The 22,980-nt window shown below is 43.2% G+C and overlaps 2 protein-coding genes across 5 annotated transcripts in view; both read left to right on the top strand.

The window, feature by feature from the left end:
* The first annotated feature begins 8,163 nt into the window (after window positions 1-8,163).
* On the top strand, window positions 8,164-16,916 carry cnga1b (cyclic nucleotide gated channel subunit alpha 1b). Its single transcript, XM_071459237.1, has 15 exons — window positions 8,164-8,758; window positions 9,861-9,991; window positions 10,215-10,280; window positions 10,371-10,427; window positions 10,690-10,821; window positions 10,991-11,095; window positions 11,386-11,492; window positions 12,326-12,500; window positions 12,743-12,879; window positions 12,963-13,135; window positions 13,459-13,584; window positions 14,334-14,486; window positions 14,579-14,810; window positions 15,024-15,199; window positions 15,714-16,916. The coding sequence occupies exons 2-15, from the start codon at window positions 9,882-9,884 to the stop codon at window positions 15,951-15,953; spliced, it is 1,989 nt and encodes a 662-aa protein (XP_071315338.1). The 5' UTR covers window positions 8,164-8,758; window positions 9,861-9,881; the 3' UTR covers window positions 15,954-16,916.
* Window positions 16,917-17,697: 781 nt separating this feature from the next.
* Window positions 17,698-22,980, top strand: part of nfxl1 (nuclear transcription factor, X-box binding-like 1) — a 16,600-nt gene continuing 11,317 nt past the window's right edge. Inside the window, exons 1-11 of one of the 4 annotated variants that reach the window (XM_071459233.1) lie at window positions 18,150-18,283; window positions 18,343-18,507; window positions 18,745-18,959; window positions 19,068-19,262; window positions 19,508-19,617; window positions 19,711-19,841; window positions 20,027-20,071; window positions 20,528-20,661; window positions 21,659-21,744; window positions 21,816-21,891; window positions 22,459-22,556. In XM_071459233.1, coding sequence (XP_071315334.1) covers window positions 18,764-18,959; window positions 19,068-19,262; window positions 19,508-19,617; window positions 19,711-19,841; window positions 20,027-20,071; window positions 20,528-20,661; window positions 21,659-21,744; window positions 21,816-21,891; window positions 22,459-22,556 — 1,071 coding nt within the window. In that variant the 5' untranslated portion in view covers window positions 18,150-18,283; window positions 18,343-18,507; window positions 18,745-18,763. The other 3 variants (XM_071459232.1, XM_071459231.1, XM_071459235.1) reach the window with 3 other exon arrangements.

The raw sequence follows: 22,980 nt of genomic DNA, 5'->3' as shown, positions 1-22,980 counted from the left end.
CTCCACATGACAAAGCATAGAGTCAGAAACAAAGAACACACACACAAACCAGAGCAGAATCTCAGTCAATCACCAAAAATACAGAACTGTCCGCTAACAGCCAAATCTATCTTCTACCCTATTTTGAATAAGACTGTATGTTCTTTAAACAGACAAATCCACTACACACAATCACACACACACAGACTCACTAAGAAACTCACAGACAGCAAGAAAGACGGACAGAGAAGGACCACACATTGCACTCATCGCTAACTCTTAATCAAAACTCACATTCCAAAATCAATAAACTTCATCAAAAGATTTTACTTTATTTCCCTTTCTAATACTTATCAAGTCTTTTTACCCATGCTTATGCACACAAATATCCTCACTAATTTTTCCAGTTCTCTTTTCCAGTTCTCTGAATTTTCCTTTCTACACCTCCAGTTCCTAGAACTGACCCGAAATTCACCTAGTGATGTTCCAGGATTTTTGGCCCGTCTAAAACCGCCTCCCAGAGGTCTTCTATCCAAATCTGCGGCTTCTTTCTTTAACTCTTATTCTCTTTTCCTTTCTATTCCTCTATTGTCTCTTTACTTTTACCTTTATCTTCTCTTTTACCTTGTCTCTTTTTCCATGTTTCCAATTTCCCCTGGGCCCAGGGTTGTTATTTTCCTCTTTTTTTTTTTCCAGCCAAATCCAACTATTCCTCAAAGCCAACTTTCACGCAGTGACTAATATACACATGTCTTACCGTTAAGAAGCTGAGGGCCCAATCTTCATTAATCTTGCACGATGTTGTTTAGCTCACCTTATCGTTACTAATTAGGCTATTCTACACTTTTTACTTCAACTTCTTATTTTCTCTACTTCCTTAACTTCAACTTTTATTCTTCTTCCTTTCTTAAACTTTTATTCTCTATCTTCTCTATTACACTCCCCCTGTTGCGTTGTTCACAACGCAATAAAACCCAATTTAGAACGGAGCCTCACTTCACACATCAACACATCATGGCACACACACACATGATTCTTTACGGTGTGATCAGACAGCAAACACACAACAGCCTCAACAAACGAACCAGCGCCCAATCATGTGAGAAATGCTCACCGTATCCGCGGCTTGGAGCGGGAGGAGGTGCGCTGAAGCTGTTGGAGACGCCGCAGGTCACAACACGTCCGGACTTCGTGACGCCAAATTCTTGTTGTTTCTTAAACAGCGATGATGTGATGATGATGAAGAAAACTCCGCTGACACCGTCTTGCTTGTATATAAAGAGGTTTATTACAAAGAAGTCCAGCATCAAATCAAGCACCCTGGGTTGCCTGAGAGAGGAGTCGAAGCCAATGTGAATCTCCTCTGAACAACTGCTCTAACTCCCCGTCTATATAGGCTGGTTGTTTTCGTGAACCTAAGGTAAAACATATGGTTTCTGTAAATACAGAAAAAAGGGCTTCCTTACGTAAAATGAGGGAGTCACCCATCTCCCAGTGGCACCTAGACCTTTTGACCTAAGACCTTTTGACCTAAGACCTTAAATCTTTTTACCCTAGTACCTTCTGACTAAGGCCATTAAATCTTTTTGACCAGGGGACTACTAGCTAAACATACCAAATCCATAAATTCACACAACATAACATACAGAACTTCAGATACTACATTTTATTATGAAACTTTGTCTTTGAATAATCTCAAATTAAAGTCAAGACTCTTTCTGATCAAAAACAGCTTTGCACAAAACCACTAACGTGTCGCAGTTAGTCTGACTGTCAGTGAAGGCATCACGCAGGTACTGATGTTCTCATCCAGATTCTGGTCAGTTGTTGAAATCATGTCAACTTCTGGAGTTTGTGTTTTTATGTTTCATGTTTCACTCCATCATTTTAAAACTTTACTTCTCTGATTTATTGCAACTAAACAAAGAAACTCTTCTGTTGTCTCTGCAGAGGAAACCACATCAGTGTGAGCCACAGCCAGAGAGGAAGGAGGAGGGTCTTACTCTGAGTGACTGAACTGATCAGACAGCAGATGGAACATCACCATAGAGTCAGGATGGAGGGAACATCTCTGCTGTGGCTGCTCTGTGAGTCCTCTCTCTGGCTTTACCTCTGACCTCTGCTCGGTCCAGAACCACTGGAGCTCTGTGGTCTCCTTAGATCTCTGTCTGCTTTGGTTTTTACATCATGTTCATGTCTGTGCGTGAACTCAATCTGTAGGTTTTGGTCAAACAGAAAATAATGAGAATGTTACTTTGATAATGTGTTTATTTCAGTTCCCACTATGTTTTTCTACAACTGTAAGACCGATGTTGTTTGTGGCCTGATAATCCCATAGTGATGTCATCAAACTTCACTATGACATCAAACTGGAGGTGTGGAGTTTGAAAGATGAGGCTGTTTACCAGGAAGTGAGGTACTAACAAAGGCTACCTCCACACTTATGTTTTTATTTTAAAAAAACTTCACTTCTGCTGCGTCTTCACCTCCGTCCACTCCGCTCTGGAGTTTCTGAGCCTTGAAAACAGAGCGTTTTAAAAACGCTGCTGGCTCCGTTTTAGTTTGAAAACTCCATCCCACCACCACCGGTTAATACATATTGTAAACATCTTTACTTTTTAAACATCTTATTTAAACACTTTAAATATATACACTTTTCAAACATTTGTTTACATTTTTTTCATCATCTTTCAACATCTTTTGAACACACTTCAAACATTGTGAGGCCTTTTTGTGCAATTTTACTAAGTCAGATCAAATCATAACTGTGCACCATTCACTGGCTGCTTTTCATATCACATCTCAACATCATGCAGAAATCTTTTCCATATATGCTCTCAGCAAAAAGGTTATTTTGCCTCTTTATCATGTGGCTCTGAGGGGAAAAGAAGAGCTGAGTGAATCAGTATGCTGTGTACAGCTCTACAAAGAAGTAACAACACATAACATTGTTAGACATGTTTTATATTAAATGTTAAGAAGTGAATAAATCCTCGGTTCATGAATGGGAAACACCGGCCTCATGTGTCATGAACGTCTCTTAACATCGTGCAACACACGTCACATAGAAGCTCTGACCTTCTGTAGGCTGTGTTTTAATGATCCACCTGACAGCTTATGCACTTTGTGTGCCCGTCTGTACGTAGGGGTATGTAGGCTTGCTTTGTGCTGGCTGAGAGGGGCTGATGTGGGGGGAATAAATGTAGATCGCACTTCCTCCATTTCCTGCTCGGCCCAGACTCCTCTCCTCTCTCACTGTAGGTACTAAACATTGATCCATTTTGCCAGATGCACAGCTGAGTTTAACTAACCAGATGTCCACAGTTACTTTTTGTAAGTTCTCTGGCACCCCCCAGGGGAAACCACTTGATCTGGTACAGGTGCCTGAGGAAATCTAACAAAAAGATTTTCAACTGGAACCGAAGACAGTTATCCTTGGATATGAGAGGTCGCAACATCTTTTTCCATTGCTGATCTGGATTTCATCTTTAGGAGTAACTTGCAGTTGGGTGATATGTTAAAATTTTTCAACCAGCAACTGGCAATTGATGATATATCTGCGCAATCAGCAAATGCAACCATGGAAGAGCTAGTGGCAAAAAAAGAAAAAAAATCACCTGCATTATTTTGGTTTTAAACCTGAAGCAACGGGCAAACCAGGGGACTTAAACAGTGCAATTTGCCGTCTTTGCAAACATATTGTCCCAGCAAAAGATTCAGAGAATGAAGAATGTAAAAGATCTTTGTGTGTTTAGTTAAGAACTGGTACTTTACCACTGGTAAATTGAGGTAGGCAGACACAAAGGCACTCCTGAAGAGCAACATTTGTGTCTTATGTGATCTTATGATCTTGGGGTTGTTGAGGATGAACTTTATTTTGTATTCACTGCCCTCTGGATTCTGATTTAAGGAAATACTTGTATGACAGGATTCAGTTGAAGAATCCTGATCTGCTCTGGTCATTTGATGCTGATACGTGGAGCTGGCTTTTTAATGTTGAGACTTTTGCTTTGGCAAGATTCAGACAGACGCTGTATCCAACAAAACCGGTGGATTTGAACCCTGTAATAATTTTGAAAGTGTATATGATGATTTGTTACATATCTTATAAGCCCAGAAAGGTGGAGGACACTCTAATAAACAATATTCACTCATTCACCAACTGTTTAATTACCAGTTGAGAAGAAATGGTGTGAGTGACTCTTCAACTGTCTTTGCTGTAACTCATCTGTAGTACATGAACAGTCATGTGTTGTCAGGTGTGTTAGTATGAGGCAGATTATTTTCATTTTGAAAAGCTGGTTTAAAATGACAGTGTATTAGTGTAGACTCAGGGCAGACTGGTCGCTACAGTGATTCACCATTGCAAAGTGGTATTACAAGACAGGATGAGCTGGTTAGCATGCTAACTTCAGTGGAAGAAAAGAATAGAAGAAACACTGGTGTTAGTAAAGGAGTAGAGGAGAGGAATGAAGTCTGATGCTGAACACTGGTGTGTAAACATCTGTTAATGCTAACGTTAGCTATATAGCAATAGAAAAACTTTTAAATGGCTCCTTTAAAGTCAGTGTTTTACAAAGTTTTAAACCTTTGTCAAAATGAATGTCAGAACTTGTTGGGAACATTGTGAGACAAAACATTTTGTGCTTAATTTTTCTCAGATAATAGTTTTCACAACACACCTCCACACACTGCTGTGGTTGTCTCTGATATCAGGGAGCAAACAGAGGAAACATGACACCTCACAGGTACATCTACCACAGGTAGACGTGTAGGAGAGTAAAGCTGCTGTGTCTATTGTTTCTGCATCAAACATCCGGTTTGGTGTTGAACACAGAGACGGAACCATTTCCTCCTGTTCTCACCCAGTCGACAGAAAACCAAACCTACGTCACTCTGTCGGTTCTCTCTTGTTAATGTGAAACCTTGATCCAACCTGACTTTCTCTGTAGGTCTGACCTCACTGCTGAGCTGCTCCACAGACCAAGGTGAGTGAACCTCTTCTACCACTTTAAACCTGACTGACTCACTTTAGGGAACTGAGACAGAAACCTGAGAGTTCAGGACAGATGACTGCATGAAGTGTGGAGGGTGAGAACTGCTCTGGATTTAAAGACGGTTTACTGGAACTGTCTGTCAGGTAAATATGTTTAGGGAGGATGTTATGCAATAATAATAATAATAATAATAATAATAATAATAATAATAATAATATAAAGAATGTTGAACATCTTATATCAGTGCTGAAAAACTAAATTACCTTCTGAAAATCCTGGGCTGTGACATGAGCTCAGTGGTGATTGTAAAGGTGTTTAGGTTGCAGAGACCATTAAGGGATTATTTAGTTGAAATGAAAATGTTTAATGTCACCCCCTTCTCCCTCCAGTTCGTCTGACTGTGAGTCCCAGCAGCTCTCAGATATTTCAAAATAAGCTTGTGTCTCTGAGCTGTGAGGAGGACGACAGCTCTGCTGGATGGACACTGAGGAGGAACACAACCAGAGAAACCAGGACTCAGTGTGGAGCTGACTGGGGGAAACTGACTGGTTCCTCCTGTATCATCAGCTACATCGTCCCATTGGACAGTGGAGTTTACTGGTGTGAGTCCAGAGAGGGAGCAACCAGTAGCAGCATCAGCATCAGTGTCTCTGGTAAGATCAGCCTGTGGAGTTAGTGTTGATGAAGCTGTGTGTAAATGGATGAAATGCTGTAGTTTGTCTCCCTCCAACCTCAGAGCTTCTGAACCCTCCTGAACACAGCACAGCACAGGCACGTGCTTCAGTGAACTGAGGTGTCAGGTACACATGTATTTTAACACTGTTCAGTGACCCAACAGGTAAAACTACTACATTCCTGACTGAAAACAAAGAAGGTGTCTGTAATAAGAACTAATGTTGAAGGTAAAATACAAGAAAACACATTAAATGAAATAATAAACTATATATTGATGTAAAAACACACCAACAACTGATCCTCCAGTGTCTCACTGCTCAGGACTGGGCACCAGAGTTTGCTAACATTAGATCATATCACATTTTATATTGATGATGAAATGACAAGCTAACACTGGAAATGAAAGGGCGTGGTACCAGCTAGCTAACATTAGTTAGCTCAACAGTAAGTTAATGAATAAATTCAGAAACTAGCTAACATTAGCATCCATCTGTAGATACAGTTTAATTCAGAAACTTTTCAGGTAAGAAAGTGAAGCTTTTTAAATAATTTACTGTAACTTACATTTAACTACGGTGTCTGTGTGATGATGTTACAGATGGTCCATGTTAGGGCGTCACGAGATTTTTCCAGGCATGAATAAGGGAAATATATTTACAAAATGATGAGAAGACCCCCCCAGCCCCCCCATGATGTGAACCCTGCTCCTGTTTTGAAGTTTTCCTCAGGACTGCAGTGTCCAGTGATATATGTCTGTACATCATGACACACTGCAAACTGCAGCTGTCACTCACCTGACCAGGTGTGCATTTTCTCTCCAGCAACTCCACCCACTGTTGCAGCTGCTCCTTTTACCAAGACCCCGCCCACCTCTTGAGCCCCGCCCACTACCTCAGCCCCCCTCCAGCTTGTGTTGATGCTGGTCCGTTACCTGGTGGTGTTCTGTCCGTACTTCATCTCCACGGTCCTCATTGTGTCTTTACATCAACACAGAGCCACAGGTAACAACCAACCAATGGCGGGTACTTTAACACTGTCACACAGGTTCTGAGGCGTTTAACCTGAAGGTGATGTTACAGTAGGAATCTGGTTGAGCTGTTATTAACCTTCATTACTGATGAAAACACTGAGTCAGCTGATCATTCATGTCACAGACATGTTCACAGTAGACACATGATGATGATTTTTCCTCTTTCAGTTCTGTCTATAAATATCATTCAGTTTTACATTATACCTGTTGATGACAGATAATGGCCCACCTGTCTCCATGGCAACAACCCCGTCCCCCGAAGAGAAGCAGGGATTGGCTGAGGAGTATGATGATGTCACAGTCAGCACTGAGCATGTCCTCTAACCTGAACAGGTTCATGTGTGAAGCTGCAGATTATCGATGTTTTTATATGAAGCATGTTTACTCTCTGGGTTTGTTGCTTTGTGTGACCTGCTCCTCGTATCCTGCCGCTTCGTCTCAAGCTCCTTGCAACATGGGCTGAGAGGAGAGAGATTTAATACATGTTGTTATGTTGACTGTGTAAAGTGTGAGAGGTTCTGACTTGTCACTGTCTCCATCAAACATTTTACTGCTGAGGAATAAGAAGAAAAACATTGAGGTGCATTAAATAAAGGCTGAATTTAATCTTCAATATATTCACTTTTTGCCTGTGTGTGTGTTGTGTCATTCATTGCTGCAGTGGTTTTAGCCTCTCTAGCAGCAGAGCTCCAGACTGATACTCAGGGTCCAGTTTATTAGGGACACCTCATCAATATTAATGTGACTAGTGTCTGACTGCCCTCCCCTCATCAAGGGATTAATGATGAAGCCTTATTGATCTGCCCTGTGTGACCTTCTGAGTGATGCTACTGCAGATCGTGGAGGCCGAACCTGGAGCACACAGTCTGGCCTACAGAGGATTTTTGTTTTTTGTCAGCAGCTGCTAGAAACACAACGTGACGGCTGAGGAACATGTTAAAGGGTTAGAGTGGACACACTGACAATTAACAAAAGGCGGGAAACACACTGAGACAGGAAGTACAGTAAACCGTTGACACAACAGGAAATAAGGAGTCCAGCTTCATGCTGCCACATCCTCAACTTACAATGTCTTTATTGTTTATTAAACTGAGACGAGATGAAGGGAACAGATTCTTAAAATAAAAGTGACTCAGGTGTTTGTTCAGACCTGAGAGTAACGTGTTGCAGAGGAACATACATGGATGAGGCTGCTGACCACCAGCATGTTAGCATTTAGCTCAGAGCATCGCTGTGGCTAACCACAGCCCCCAGAGCTGCTGCAGGGCAACTCACACACACACACACACTCACACAGAAGAACACACACACAGACACACTCACACATACACACAAACGCACAGTGTGTTTAACAGACAGCTTTGATAGGCTTATTTGTAATTACACTGTGTGTGTGTGTGTGTGTGTGTGTGTGTGTGTGTGTGTGTGTGTGTGTGTGTGTGTGTTATTAGGGTTACACTGCTGACTCAGGAGGATCAGAGGACTAATCTGTCCCTCCTCACTTTTCATTGTCTCTTCCTCTTCCCTCCATTCTCACTTTTATTCCTTCCTTCTTCCTTATCTGCTTCCTTTCCTCTGCTCTTCCTGCTTCCTTCTTCCCTGTCATCTTTCCTTATTTCCTCCCTCCCTCTGTGATTTATCTTCTTTGTCATACCTTCATCATATCATTTCACCTGTTTAATGAACTGTTTGTATGACTGAATCAAATGCGCAGGTGAAAGGTGCGGTTCCACCTGTGCTGCTGTAAATGTTCACAGGTGAATTTGACGGGAGCGTGGACCCTCTGTGTGCAGGTGTGAGAGACAGACGGTATCATCCCTCCTCTAATCTCTTTATCCGTGTCAGGGTGACAGAGGAGACGGGATCCTCCGCTGCTTCCCTCCTTCCTTCCCTCTCTTTTCTCCTTGTTTCTCTCCTCACTTTAAAGCATCTGAACAGGCCAGGTGTGTGTGTGTGTGTGTGTGTGTGTGTGTGTGTGTGTAGCTGGGCTACTCCTCTGTTTCCATGGCGATGAGTTTGATGGGCGGCTGCTGGATCTAGGCCACATAACCACGGGCTACAGATTATCAGCTGACAGGTGAGTAAGGAGATAATGGAGCACAGGTGTAATTATTATATAAATGAATCATAAAGAGCGGCAGTGAAGTCTGTGTCACACTGAATGTGAGATAAATGATCTCCTGAAGTTTCTCTCCATGTTTGTGTTACAAAGACAAAAACACTGTAGAACAAGGTGCATTAATGTTTGTCATAGAGTCAGCTGTGTTTGACCATCACACCACAACTCACACACGTTTCTGATCGACAACAAGTTCCCAGTGAGCGGGTTAATGTGACAAAGATGGTGGTCGTGGTTCAGAGGAACCAACCGGTCCTCACCCTGACACCACGACCTCTGATACGACCCACAGCAGTGTCTCCTGGAGGAACACCCCCACGGCGGCAGGCGTACGGGACCTTGGTTGTCATGGTTACAATGACACACACGGACTGTACTGAGAACGGTGTAGCTACTTTTGTGATGTTGGGTTCAAATAAGTTCTTCCTCAACATTAGACGATCTTCGTTGTCATGGTTACAATAATAACAACGAACAGTCGTGGATAATAGAAACAAGATAAACCCATCCATCCACCCCAACCCCCTCCCTTTGCTCCTGTCACCGTTACTACCACCACTAGATGTCGCCTAGCAACAGAACCTAACGATGGGTCATAGTGACCTGCTGACAGACGACCTGTGAGCTGGTTTGTTAGAGCTGAACAGACACATAATGTCACCTGCTGCAGGATTCATGTCCACCCTTTGTTGTGGTCCCAGAACAACACAGAACCAACACTTCAAGTTCTATCACGTGTTGTTCTGTGTGACACTCACCTGTTCTGTGTGACACTCACCTGTCTGTAGAGCCCTGGACAAGCTTGGTCAGAGTGTGTGAAGGGACTGTTATTAAGACTTCTAATAGAATAGAAATAGAAAAGTAGAAACTGAAGACAAAACTAACACGTTCACCTTCGGACACCATCATGACGGTGTTATGAAGTACAGGCTGGTACAGCTACAGTATTTTCAGTGACCAAACATTATAACTGCTCTGTTCTGCCCTCCTGCAGGGTGTGGTCAAAGCATCATGGGAGTTGTAGTTGTTAAGACACTCACAGTCATGTTTGTGTCCGCAGAGTCAGAGGAAGAGCACCTCCATGGCTAAAGTAGCTCCATTAGGCCCGCCCTCCTCCTCCAGGTTGACCCCGCCCACCATCGTTCTACAAGACATGGAGGAGGAGCCAGGTGACGTCAGCGAGGGGGGCGGGTGAGTTGCCTTTTGTTATTCTCTGTTTGTAGTCTGTCCAGATGTTTATGTTGACAGGGGTCATACTTGAGGAGGTTTATGGTCCGTGGAGCTTTAAGGAATCCTTGGTTCTTTAGCAAGTTCTGTGTCACTGAGACGGTTCCAGGTTATTGATTTAGTCCAATAAACACTTCTGAGAGTAACTTGATCTGTTTGAGTCCAGTCTTTGATTTCTCTGTTTCAGAGCTGCTCAAAGAGCAGGACCAGGAGTTTTGTTCAACGTCAACAACAGCAACAACAACGAAGAGGAGTACGACACACACATACAAATACACAAATAAAGTACAGGTATTTCACAACACACAGCTAATCTCAAGATGTGTTTCCTGTTGTCTTCCAGAGAGGAGGAGAAGAAGAAAAAGAAGAAAGAGAAGAAAGAGAGAAAAGAAAAGAAAGAGTAAGTTTAATCCTTATTTTCCTCTGATTGATTTCACAGCCTGAGGACAAGGACTGATAAAGAGCTGTAATAAAGATCTCTCAAATCTCTGTTATTTTCTTATGATATCATGAAACTTTTTTCCTCTTTAAACTTATAAAACATTAGAAGTGTGTTCCCTGCCCTCAGCCTTAGTTTCTGAAGGGGGAAGGACACTGATAATCAATATTTTTGCGATAATGTTTCATTTGTGAATTTGTCTCTCTGTCTTCTTCTCTCCCAGGAAGGAGAAACAGGAGAAGAAGGAGAGGAAGGAGAAGAAAAAGAAGGAGAAAGAGGAGAAGGAAAAGGAGAAAGAGAAGGAGAAAGAGAAGGAGAAGGAAAAGGAGAAGGAGAAGAAGGCTAAAGATGAGGCGTAGGTTTGGTTTACTGGGATCTGCTGAATCAGAATCAGATGTTCTGTTTTTACTAATCAGTGTGTCCAGGGTTTACTGTAAGGGTTTAATATGGGGAGTGGACCAGGATTATTAAAGTCCTTCATGTGGAAAATAAAAGTTTTTATTCATCATTGTCGATGTGTCCAGTCCCAAGGAGATCACAGTGATCGATCCGGCGGGAAACACCTACTACCACTGGCTGTTTATCATCACCATCCCGGTCATGTACAACTGGACCTTGATCATAGCCAGGTAACACTCACCTTTGATTTGTCATCTTTTCCACTGACTACATTCACTTTCTCACACCACACAATACCAGATTTGAGTCCCTACAATATCTTTGGGGTCTTCACAGTGTTGGTGGCCAACCAGGTCTGGGTCCCAACAAAACCCTGTCTGGGTGATTACAATGTCAGTGGGTTACCAGGCTTGGTCCTCACAATGTCTGTGGATTACTTGGTCGGGTCCCTGACAAAAAGTGGATTTAGTGTTATCAGTTGTTGCTGTAAATAACTGAAATGTTTGTGTGTGTGTTTCAGGGCGTGTTTCGAGGAGCTGCAGACTGACTATGTGATGTACTGGTTCTTAGTGGACTTTCTCTGTGATCTGGTTTACCTGGCTGACATGGTCTTCAGAACCAGGACAGGTGAGAACACACACACACACACACACACACACACACACACACACACACACTCACAAACACAGATCAATTGCGTTCATGCAAACACAACTAAACTTTGACACTGTATTGTATCATTCAAAATGGTGCACCTGGAAACAAAGTCGAGTATTTTTACTCTTAGTTTTGTTAGAGTTTATATTTATGTTTGTAAACTTCATTTTCTGAAGTGTGTACATCAGGCCTGCAGGTTTGTGTGTGGAGTGACACTCACAAACCTGACACTCTGGTCAAGTTTTACAACCAATGCTTCACAGGAAGTAGAAGATGGGACATTCAAATTCTGACCAATCAGCATCTTTGGAGCTGCTCAGACAATCACGTGACAGTCGACAGCTGAACAGCTGCTGCTAGTTTAGATCTTTTAAAACTATTTTATTTATGAACTACAGCAGACAGTTTTCATTTTTCTGTCGTCAAACTAAAAGGACGAGATAATACAACAGAAGAGATCAAAAATACCAAAAAGGAATAACTGCAAAAAAATTGGCAAATCAAATCAAAACATGTTTCACAATGTTTTGTAGCATCATCATCATCATCACCAGACAGAAAAAGTTTTATACAGTTACTGGAATTGGACTGAAATTTATTATTTTGCAGGCCTGAAACTGAAGGTGCAAACTTTTTTGAGAAAGGGAAACCTGAATGTATAATCTTACAAAATAAAGTTTTTGAATAACATATTATTACATATTAACACACCTGTTTGAATGACCCTGTGTGTGTGTGTATGTGTGTGTGTGTGTGTGTGTGTATGTGTGTGTGTGTGTGTGTCTGTGTGTGTGTCTGTGCAGGCTACCTGGAGCAGGGTCTCCTGGTGAAGGACGAGCAGAAGCTGCGGGAGCGCTACAAGAAAAGCTTCCAGTTCAAACTGGACCTGATCTCCATGATTCCCACTGACGTGCTCTACGTCGTGGTCGGCCTCAAGTACCCTGAGATCCGCCTCAATAAACTCTTCAGGTTCAACAGGTACCATGAACTTATAACTTATTATATACTTATTAATATATTATTATTATACTTATGTTATATTATATTTATATGTGCAGTATTAATCTACTTTCCACTGCCCACTCAGTGTGATCCAGTGAGATGAATGGGCTGAAAGCACCAGTGTTCAACACAAAGCTGAAGCTCAGTCAGACACAGTGGTACTTTGAGCTAAATGCTAATATCATAATCATTGATGAAGATCTTTTTTTCTGTTTCAGGATGCTGGAGTTCTTCCAGAGGACAGAGACCAGGACTAACTACCCCAATGCTCTTCGTATCTCCAACCTCGTCATGTACATCGTCATCATCATCCACTGGAACGCCTGCCTCTACTACTCTTTCTCCAAGGCCATCGGTGAGTTTGCCGGTTTGAATCCTGACTCTGGCTGTGGTACTGAATAAAAGCCTGTAACACCTCGTCTTGTCCTGCTCCTCCAGGTTTTGGCAGCGACAGGTTCGTGTATCCCGACCCAGCAGATCCAGAGTTCGGTCGTCTGGTGAGGAAGTACGCTTACAGTATGTACTGGTCCACGCTGACGCTCACCACCATCGGAGAAACGCCGCCCCCTGTGGAGAACTCTGAGTACTTATTTGTTGTCACTGACTTCCTGGTGAGTGTTGAGGGCAGATTTTTTTATTTCATGAAAATTTGGAGCAACAAAGAAATGTATACATAGGTATAGACCTGTGGTGATGCCTGGTTTTCAGTACTAATACCAAATTAAATTAGTTTACAGTAGTTTTTCTACAAAAACCCTTTTTGGCTTGATAAAACATGACACATTTATAAGATATGTAAACATGTAATGTATAATAATTTATAATAAATACAAAGTCAAAGCCCAAAGTCAGCACAAGTATGATTATCAAGAGATGTAAAGAGTCCATGAAACTAAGAATCTGATTTTTTATTCAATTCTATTCTATTCTCCAGGTGGGTGTGTTGATTTTCGCCACCATCGTTGGTAACGTCGGCTCAATGATCACCAACATGAACGCTGCCAGAGCCGACTTCCAGGCTCGTATCGACGCCATCAAACAGTACATGAGCTTCCGAAAGGTTAGTTAGTTAGTTAGTTAGTTAGTTAGTTAGTTAGTTAGTTAGTTAGTTAACTAACCTCTCAATACTTGTGTTTCTGTCCAAGTTTGACAATGTGGATTTAAGAAAAGTCACATTTTGGCAGAAGAATTCGTCAAAATCTTTGTTTGGGAGCTCAGTGTCAGGGACCAAACCACCGATGTTACACTTAGGCCATAAAGGTCCAACAATTTGTGACCAAACCCAAAAAGACCTGGAAATATACTACCAGGAACGGAACCGGACCAGTCTATTACTTGAAAGCTGGGACCCAGTACATGCAGAACTGAGAAATGCCAGACCAAAACCTGAAACCGGACTTGTTTATTATTTGAAAGCTGATCCTGGACCCATGCAGAAGCATGAACCCGAACTGACCTGGGAGACGTGGACCTAATCAGTACCGATTTCACAGCTGACTGCTCTGAACAAGTTAACGTGAATTTACAGGTTGTGATTTGTCGAACGATGTTGGTCACCTCTCCTGTGCCTAGCAGTGATACTTATAATCCATCCTCCATGCCATGAAAGTTGGTGAAATACATCCATGATCAGCACTGTCGACTCTTGTATTACGAATAATGTTAAACTGGTTCAATAGAACGTGGGTCTGGACCCGTGGGAGTCCTGGGTTGGGTCTCGGATCCTAAGGTTCAGGTGAACCTGTGAAGACTTGTACATTACACATGATGAACTTTAACCCCTCCACCACCTCTCTGTCCCCTCTCCAGGTCACAAAGGACCTGGAAAAACGAGTGATCAAATGGTTTGACTTCCTGTGGACAAATAAGAAAGCAGTGGATGAGAGGGAGGTACTGAAGTACCTGCCTGATAAACTGAGAGCTGAGATCGCCATCAACGTCCACCTGGACACCCTGAAGAAGGTCTGCTCACACTTACTAGCACTGCTCATTAAAAAGCAGCTCAGATGAAGGATGAAAGATCAGGGTTTCTTTTCCGTGTCGTCGTCCTGCAGGTTCGTATCTTTGCGGACTGCGAGGCCGGCCTGTTGGTGGAGCTGGTGCTGAAGCTGCAGCCTCAGGTCTACAGTCCAGGAGATTACATCTGTAAGAAGGGCGACATCGGCAGGGAGATGTACATCATCAAGGAGGGAAAACTCGCTGTTGTCGCCGACGATGGCATCACGCAGTTTGTTGTTCTGAGTGATGGAAGCTACTTTGGCGAGATCAGCATCCTGGCTATTAAAGGTAGACTGATGTCGGTTCTCAACCACATGTTGACTTTGTTTACCGTTGATAATTTCAACAACAACAAAAGCAAACAGGCTACATGCTAAAGATAGAAAACCTTTTTTTTTATTTTGGTTTTGAGACTTGGCTTCTGTTCAAGATCAAATATGAATTCTGTTTGAGAAGAGTATTCTGTGTTTGTTTAATCTTGACTTTCTTCTTCCTCAACAGGCAGTAAGGCAGGAAACAGGAGGACGGCAAACATCAGGAGCATCGGCTACTCCGACCTCTTCTGTCTTTCCAAAGACGACCTGATGGAGGCGCTGAAGGAGTACCCTGATGCTAAGGCTCTATTGGAGGAGAAGGGAAGGCAGATTCTGATGAAGGACGGACTGCTGGACCTGGAGGTAGAGTCATATGATCTCATACACACAAGAAACCAAGAAACCAAACAACAAAGAGGCTGATCTGCTAAATTAAAACCACAGACTGTAAATAAAGATGGACAAAAATGGGCAAAGAGGTGGTGTGTTGGTGGAGCTGAGACTTCGGTGCATGTCAGTTTGTGACAAGAATATGCTCACCCACCTGTCACTCAAAGAGGCCACACCCTCAATTCCCCATAACTTTACTCCTTAATAAAATGTAAACAGGTGAGTTGTATAAATTCAGCCGTACAGGTGTCATGAAGGAGGAAATGAGCTCTAGAGACCAGAACAGTTTCTGTACCAGGCTGTAAACATGTTTCTTTCTGCTGTAAAGTTGGACATTTGAACATGGGAGTCTGTGGGACTGACTCACTGCTGGAGCCAGACTCTAGTGGTCATTAGAGGAACTGCAGCTTCTTCACTGTTGATGCTTCATGTTTCAGACCTGGAGGCTGATGCCTGACTAAAAGTCATAACTGGTCTTGTCCTGCAGGTGGCAGCGCAGGGCCCCGACCCCAAAGAGATCGAGGAGAAGGTGGAGAGGATGACGAGCACCATGGACGTCCTGCAGACGCGTTACGCCCGGCTGCTGGCTGAGCACGAAGCCACTCACAGCAAACTGAAACACAGAGTCACTCGGCTGGAGAGGAAGCTGCCGCTGCCGCCACGTGCCGACCAGCCAGGTGACGCTCCGCCCCCTCCAACACCTGAGATCCACACAACCAAAGAATAGGAGAAGAAGTAGAGTGGAGAAGAAGAGGAGCAGGAGGGGTTTGATTTCAGAGCCTGGGTTAGCCAGAGACAGAGGTTTGAAATTTGAAACATTCGTAACGAAATTCAAAGTTTGAGACTGAAACCAGTTTGTTCAAAATAAAAGGTCCAAAAAAAACCAAGATTGATTTCAAATTCAGTTCCTTACATTCAGAGAAGAAAAGAAGCAACAGTATGACTCTGAAACCCTCCTGCTGCCTCCCTTGTAGAAAAGTCTTTTAAATTGATGAAACCACTGGACGATGTGCTGTCGGAGCTGACGTCACGTTTACACTGGAAACAAACTGAAGTGCACGTGGACTGATGCTGGATTACACAAAGGGACGATCAAGCTTCAGAAGACATGAGAGAGAGAGAGTATTACTATAATAATAAGCTGTAAAACACTGTAATTATAATGTATTAAATAATGAGCAGCACACATTTTCTGTATGAAGCTGAGCTTGTTCATAGTTCATAGTTTTAATTTCACAGCAGCAGAGCAGCATGTTTCAGATTCTGTCTGAGGTTTAAAGTATAAAAACACTCGATGTCTGAGAGTCTCCACCTGGTTTGATGTTGGAGCTGAGAACACTGATGTTCAGAGCCACAGGCCACTTCAAACATTATCAATTATATTATATTATACATTAACTATGATTTTGAAACATTTCTATTGACATTTTACGAATTCCTTTATCCAGACAGACTCTGCTGAGGTCAAGCTTTAATGTCTAATTCACCTGCTTTAAAACCAGTGGAGGTCAAAGGTCAGCAGACCTGTTGTAAACTAACACCAAACTAACTGCATGTACATCCATAGTTTGTCTTTCTACACTACGGCTGATGACATGTTGCTGTTAAAGCTACTCAGTGAAAATAAGAATCGATATAAAGTCAGTTGTGGAAGCACTGCGCTGAAATAAAGAGATTTTATAAGGAAAAACTGACCTGCTCTTTTTTTAAACAGCTGCACTGAAACAATTCAGCACATCTGGACACAGGTTTGAAAGGCTGAATACTAAACATATAGAAAATACTACAATAAGTACAATAACTACTACATTCAATTCAATTCAATTCAATTCAATTTTATTTGTATAGCGCCAAATCATAATATACATTATCTCAAGGCTCTTTACAGGGTCAGGTCAAGACCTTACTTTGTTACAGAGAAAAAACCAACAGTTCCCACAAAGAGCAGCGCTTGGTGACAGGGGGGAGGAAAAACTCCCTTTAACAGGAAGAAACCTCCAACAGAACTGGGCTCAGGGTGGGGGGGGTCTGCCTCGACTGGTTGGGTTTAGAAGATAGAAAGAGGGGGAGGGGGAGGAGAGGGGAGAGAAGAGAGAGACATTGATGTTAACCTTACAGAACAAAACACAATTATAAATTACATTTTACTGCAATTCTACAAATTCTCTTTCATAACATATTAATTATAAATATGATATACTTATTATATTATATACTATTATTAAAACTGGTAAAACCTATCTATCTAGTTAGATGATATACCTTGTAGTTAAGTAGTAGTATAAAGGAGCAGATATAATCTAAATGTGTTTTATTTGACCTTTATTTACCAAACAGAGTGAGCAGTGACGTCTACAGGAAACAGATAGTTATTAAAACAGGAAGTGAACATTTAAAGACTGAAATAAAAACACGGTTCTCGTTGTTGTTCGTCCAGAATATGAATGAAACGTCCAGCTGTTGTCGCTGACACGTAGCACTGCCTGTGTGCCGCGGTGCGCGCTGGGATTTGTAGTTTCATACGCTCACAGACCATAGGCCATTCGTGCTCCTGGGACTACGTGTACCGGCATGCACCGCGGGCCGCTGCGCATGAGCAGGCTGCAGATGTGAGCCGCCGCCGCTGCTGAGGTGTGTTTCACTTAAAGCTGCTAAAAACACTTTTGTGATAAATGTTGAGGTTCCCGCGGCTCCGGTGTGTGTTTCTGCTCTGGCGGCGGCTGTTCACCGGAAGTGACGTCTGTTTACGTCTGTTTTAACGGTATTTTGGTCACAGTTAGCCTGTCGCAGCTAACCGGCTAAGTGCAGTGGGACTGAAGTTGCCCGTTAACGTTGAGCCGCTCGGGTATTAACGGTTTTTGACGGTTTTTGACGGACTTCCGGGACTGAACGGCGCTGAAAGCTGCAGGTTATTATCAGACCTTCAACAGTGATTCATGATTTAAATGTTTCTACTCGTCATGTAGCCGCTACACCAACATTTAACCTGACGAGGAGCCGGACGAGGCTCGGTAAAGGTGTGAAGCAGGTGTCTGCGGGACACCTGTGTCTGTGTCTGTGGGACACCTGTGTCTGCGGGACACCTGCGGGACACCGGTGTGGTTCAGAGACAGGAGCTCACCTGTGAACACAGCAGGCCGCAGTCTCCAGTCTGCGCACCAGACTCCAGTCAAATATCTGCTCATTTACTGCTGCAGCTGTTCACCAACTGCTACCTCAGCAGGACATGATTTAGGAAAGAGAAGAAGAAAATTAAGATTAAGAGGATTCAACATAGTCTGGTTAGTCTGAATAAGAATAATAGTCTGAACTGGGTTAGTGCTGTAGACATCATAATATGATTTCTCTTTTGGAAAAAACACAATAGGTAAAAGATTAAATGTAAAAACTACAATAGTAAATCAATTATCAGAATAGTTTCTGATTCATTTCCTGTAGATCTATTGGTCAATGCACTGACAAATAGAAATGACTCTGCATAATATCAAATACTGAGCATCTCCCATCTCTGTCTGTAGGGTTTGGGAGGTGGTTGCCATGGAGCCGGCCTGGCGTCAGCAGGGCCGGGGCCGAGGCCGGAGCCAGGAGGGTCCAGGTGAAAGGTCACGACCTCCACAGAAAGAGAGGGAGAGGCCAGGAGCCGCTGTGCCAGGAGGAGCTGCAGGAGTGTGGGGGGCAGGTCGAGGAGGGAGGGCGAAGTCAGCTGCAGCTCCTGAACCTGAGCGTCCACGCGGTGAGGACGGACTCATCCTGACGTCTTCATGAAATCCTGTCTGAGGATCCCGTCTGACAAACAGCTGTGAGATGATTTAAAATGCTGCTGTTGTCTTCTCACCGACAGGTGAGTCGGTCCAGTCCAAGTTTGAGGAGATCAGGAAGTCCAACCAGGCTGCGGCTCAGCGGCTGGTGGAGAGCCAGATCAGCTCCTCCTCCTCTGACGAGGAGGATGATGATGATGATGGAGATGTTGACCACAAGGATGGAAAGAGAGGGAAGATCCTGGCGTCGACCTTCACCACCTACACTGACCAGACAGGTAAGACCTAGATTTACCTCAGGGTTCAGTCAGTTTGCAGTTGGTTCACTCTGCCACTGATCAAGGTCTAAATTGATAAATCTTTGAAAGACTGCATTAATTTTATCCAGGTGTTCCTAATAAACTGACACCTGAATGTAAATCCATGAAGGGTTTGTGTGTATGTATTTGTACACAGGTGTGTTTCTTTTGCTCTGTGTTTGCTGTGTGCTGCTGCTCTGATGAACCTGACTGTGTGTGTCCAGGCGGAGATGCCACAGGTCTGGTCCGGACCGGTCAGTACGTCAGTGACCTGTTTCAGTCTGGAGCTCTCACCTGTCTGATCTGCATCGCCTCCGTCAAGAGGACACAGCCGGTGAGACGCAGGTTTAGGGCTTCAGATGTCTCAATCTGCAGATTATTTCCTGGAGTAATCAGCTGATTGTTTGGTTTACACGATGTCGTCCAGGTGTGGAGCTGCTCCAGCTGCTTCTCCCTCTTCCACCTGCCCTGTATTCAGAAGTGGGCCAGAGACTCGGTCTTCCTCGTCTCCTCCGTCACTGATGAAGACTTCGGTCAGAAGCAGCATCCGTGGCCCTGGTGAGGGAATCGCTCCTGTGTGACTGAGGACAGCTGGTCCAACAAAATGAGACCTTCAACCTTGGACATTTTAAACTGTTTTCTAGGCCAGATCATTAACCAATTAATGATAACTGATCAATTAATTTGTTCTATAAAAAGGTTGATCAGCTCATAACTAATCTGTCCTGGTTCTCTCTCCTCAGTCCAAAGTGTCGAGCTGAGTATCCACCCAGTGCAACGCCCAACAGGTACGTGTGATTACAAAGTCTGATTTCACCTGAACGCATCATGATTAATTCTTATAGTTACCACAGAACAGGTACAGGGTCAGACTGGAGCCACAGACTGGAGCCACAGACTGGTCAGACTGGATCTGTGATTAATTGTTTTCATCAACAAAAATCCCAAATAACCTGGTTCCATTTAATCAGGTGTAAGAATAAGGCATTTTTTAGATATGAGGTCTGCAGCCTGACCTTTGACCTTTGTGTGTCAGTGGTTCTCCAGCAGGGGGCTCCACACTGCAGAGAACAGACAGATGTACAGATACTAAGTCAGTGCAGGTGGTTTGTTTCAAAATAAGAGTTTGAGGACGAACTGACTCCAGATCTGTCCAGACAGAAATAATGATGCTGAGGCTGAGACCCAGATACACACTGACAAAAGTTCACAGCGTACCTTGTTCTGTGTTGTGTTGTGTTTAGGTACACGTGTTACTGTGGGAAGCTGCAGGACCCTCCAGCTGACCCCTGGTTGGTTCCTCACTCCTGCGGCTCCATCTGTCAGAAGGAGCTCAAACCCACCTGTGGACACACCTGTCTGCTGCTCTGTCACCCCGGTAACCACACACGCACACACACACACACACACACACACACACGTTATCCTCCCTCACTTACTGTGACTCCTGACTTTGACTCCAACAACTCTTAATCATGACTGGGAGACTCAGAGTTTACGGAGACGTCTGTGCGACTCCTCACGTCAGCCACAGTCCAGGTAGGTGATGATGTCATATAGTAGACGTTCAGTATTTCAACTGACCAACTCTGTGTGAGAGTCTCTGTCCATCTCCTACATCTGAGAGGACGTGAACGCAGCATGTAAACTGAGACCAGGTGTGATCTGTTTCTCTTTTGTTCTCCAAAGTGAGAAAAGTCGTTTTTAAATTTAAACTCCACTGTGATTTGACGTCTCACTGAAGAACCACGTTTAGTTTCACTGAGATTCACTGATTGTACTGGCTCATCACTGTGAAGCTGTCAGTGAGACAGTGAAGTGACCTGAGACCTGTGGAGCTGCCGTCTTCTCACCACCTGCGTTCTGCAGCTGAGGTCACCTGAGGTCACAGTGTCTGCGCTCTGCGTCCTGGTCAGGAGGCACAGCAGACATCTGCTCACCTGCCTGTACTCTGAGATCTTCCTCCTCCTCCTCACTGTCCCTCCTGTCTGACCACCAGGGTCCAGATCTTCCATCTTCAAATCCCACCTCAAAACACACCTCTTCAGTTTACCTCCAACATGAGTGTTTGTTCATATGAAATATTATTTATTCTAATTTGTATTTTATGCCTTGTACTTGTAAGAATGAATAAAATGTATTATTGTTATTATTAATAGATGAACCTGTAGTAATTTAATAGCAGAGCTTTAGAAGCTCGTTAAAGTTAAATCCACTCTCCACCTCTGATCTAAAGGGGGTTCCCTGTTGGTTAAACGCTCTTTCAACTTCTGATACAGAACCTGGAGAACTCTGCAGAACCTGTGAGACAAACCTAAAGAACCAGCGGGATTATGGGTAGAATTTAACCTACACCTGTGTATGTGTGTTTTCAGGTCCCTGTCCTCCCTGTCCAAAGATGGTGTCAGTTTCCTGTATGTGTGGCAAAGCCAAGCCCCTCCCCCGTCGCTGTAGCAACAAGGTGTGCATTAGAGGGTCAAAGGTGAGGTGTTTGTGACGTGAGCAGGATTTTACCCTGTGTTCTCTCTGCAGGCCTGGTCGTGTCAGCAGCAGTGCAGCAAGTTGTTACCCTGCAAACAGCACACCTGTACACAGCCCTGTCACACAGGTACACACACACACACACACACACACACGGTATCTTCCAGATGTGGGACAGCTGTGGGTAAACCTCTGAGTGTGAGTTATCCCTTTTAGCACCATAATAATAGATATATTTATTAAAATGCCTGGCCTTTTTTGTCTATTTTTGTCAATAATTGTGTCAAAAAATGCCCTATATGTAAATAATTTACACCCTTTTTCCAGGAGAAGTAGAACTTTCAAAATCTGTCAAGTATTTACCATTGTTATGTAATTCAATACCTAAAACTGTGGGTTATAACAAGAGAAAGGACAAAAACGGAATTAAATTTTCTTCAACTTTCTTTTTATAAATTCTTGAAAAGTGCAGATTGAACATTTCTGAGATTGCAAAGATCTAATTCAGGAGGAGTTACGGTAATTTGAAATACACATGTGCCGCGGTGTCACCGGTGATCCCTGTGGTTTTAGAAGGGTTAAGGGAGTAGAGAGCGAGGTGACAGCCAGGTGAGCTGAGGACCAACATGGCCGACTCTGACCTGTTCTCCTGTGTGTGTGTGTGTGTGTGTGTGTGTGTGTGTGTGTGTGTCAGAGTGTTCCCCCTGTCCCAGAGTCAGTGTCCAGAGGTGTGTGTGTGGCAGAGAGAAGGCAGAGAGACCCTGTGCCAGCCCCCAGTGGAACTGTCAGCAGGTAACACACTGTACTGCAATACTGTACTATAATACTGTAATACTACAATACTGTAATACTATACTATAATACTATAATATAATACTATAATACTATAATACTGTCCTATAAAACGGCAATACTGCAATACTAAACTATAATACTATAATACTGTACCATAATACTGCAATACTACAATACTGTACTATAGTACTGTAATACTATAGTATACTATACTATAATGATGTAATACTATTCAATTTAATTCAGTTTTATTTGTATAGCGCCAAATCATAATATACATTATCTCAAGGCTCTTTACAGGGTCAGGTCAAGACATTACTTTGTTACAGAGAAAAACCCAACAGTTCCTACAACGAGCAGCGCTTGGCGACAGGGGGGAGGAAAAACTCCCTTTTAACAGGAAGAAACCTCCAACAGAACC

Source organism: Trachinotus anak, unplaced genomic scaffold (assembly GCF_046630095.1).
Source record: "Trachinotus anak isolate AG129_WGS33_773 ecotype Australia unplaced genomic scaffold, CSIRO_AGI_Tana_v1 ptg000023l, whole genome shotgun sequence".
NCBI lineage: Eukaryota > Metazoa > Chordata > Actinopteri > Carangiformes > Carangidae > Trachinotus > Trachinotus anak.
Note: the sequence above shows the minus strand (reverse complement) of the source record. Positions and strands in the feature narration are given on the sequence as shown.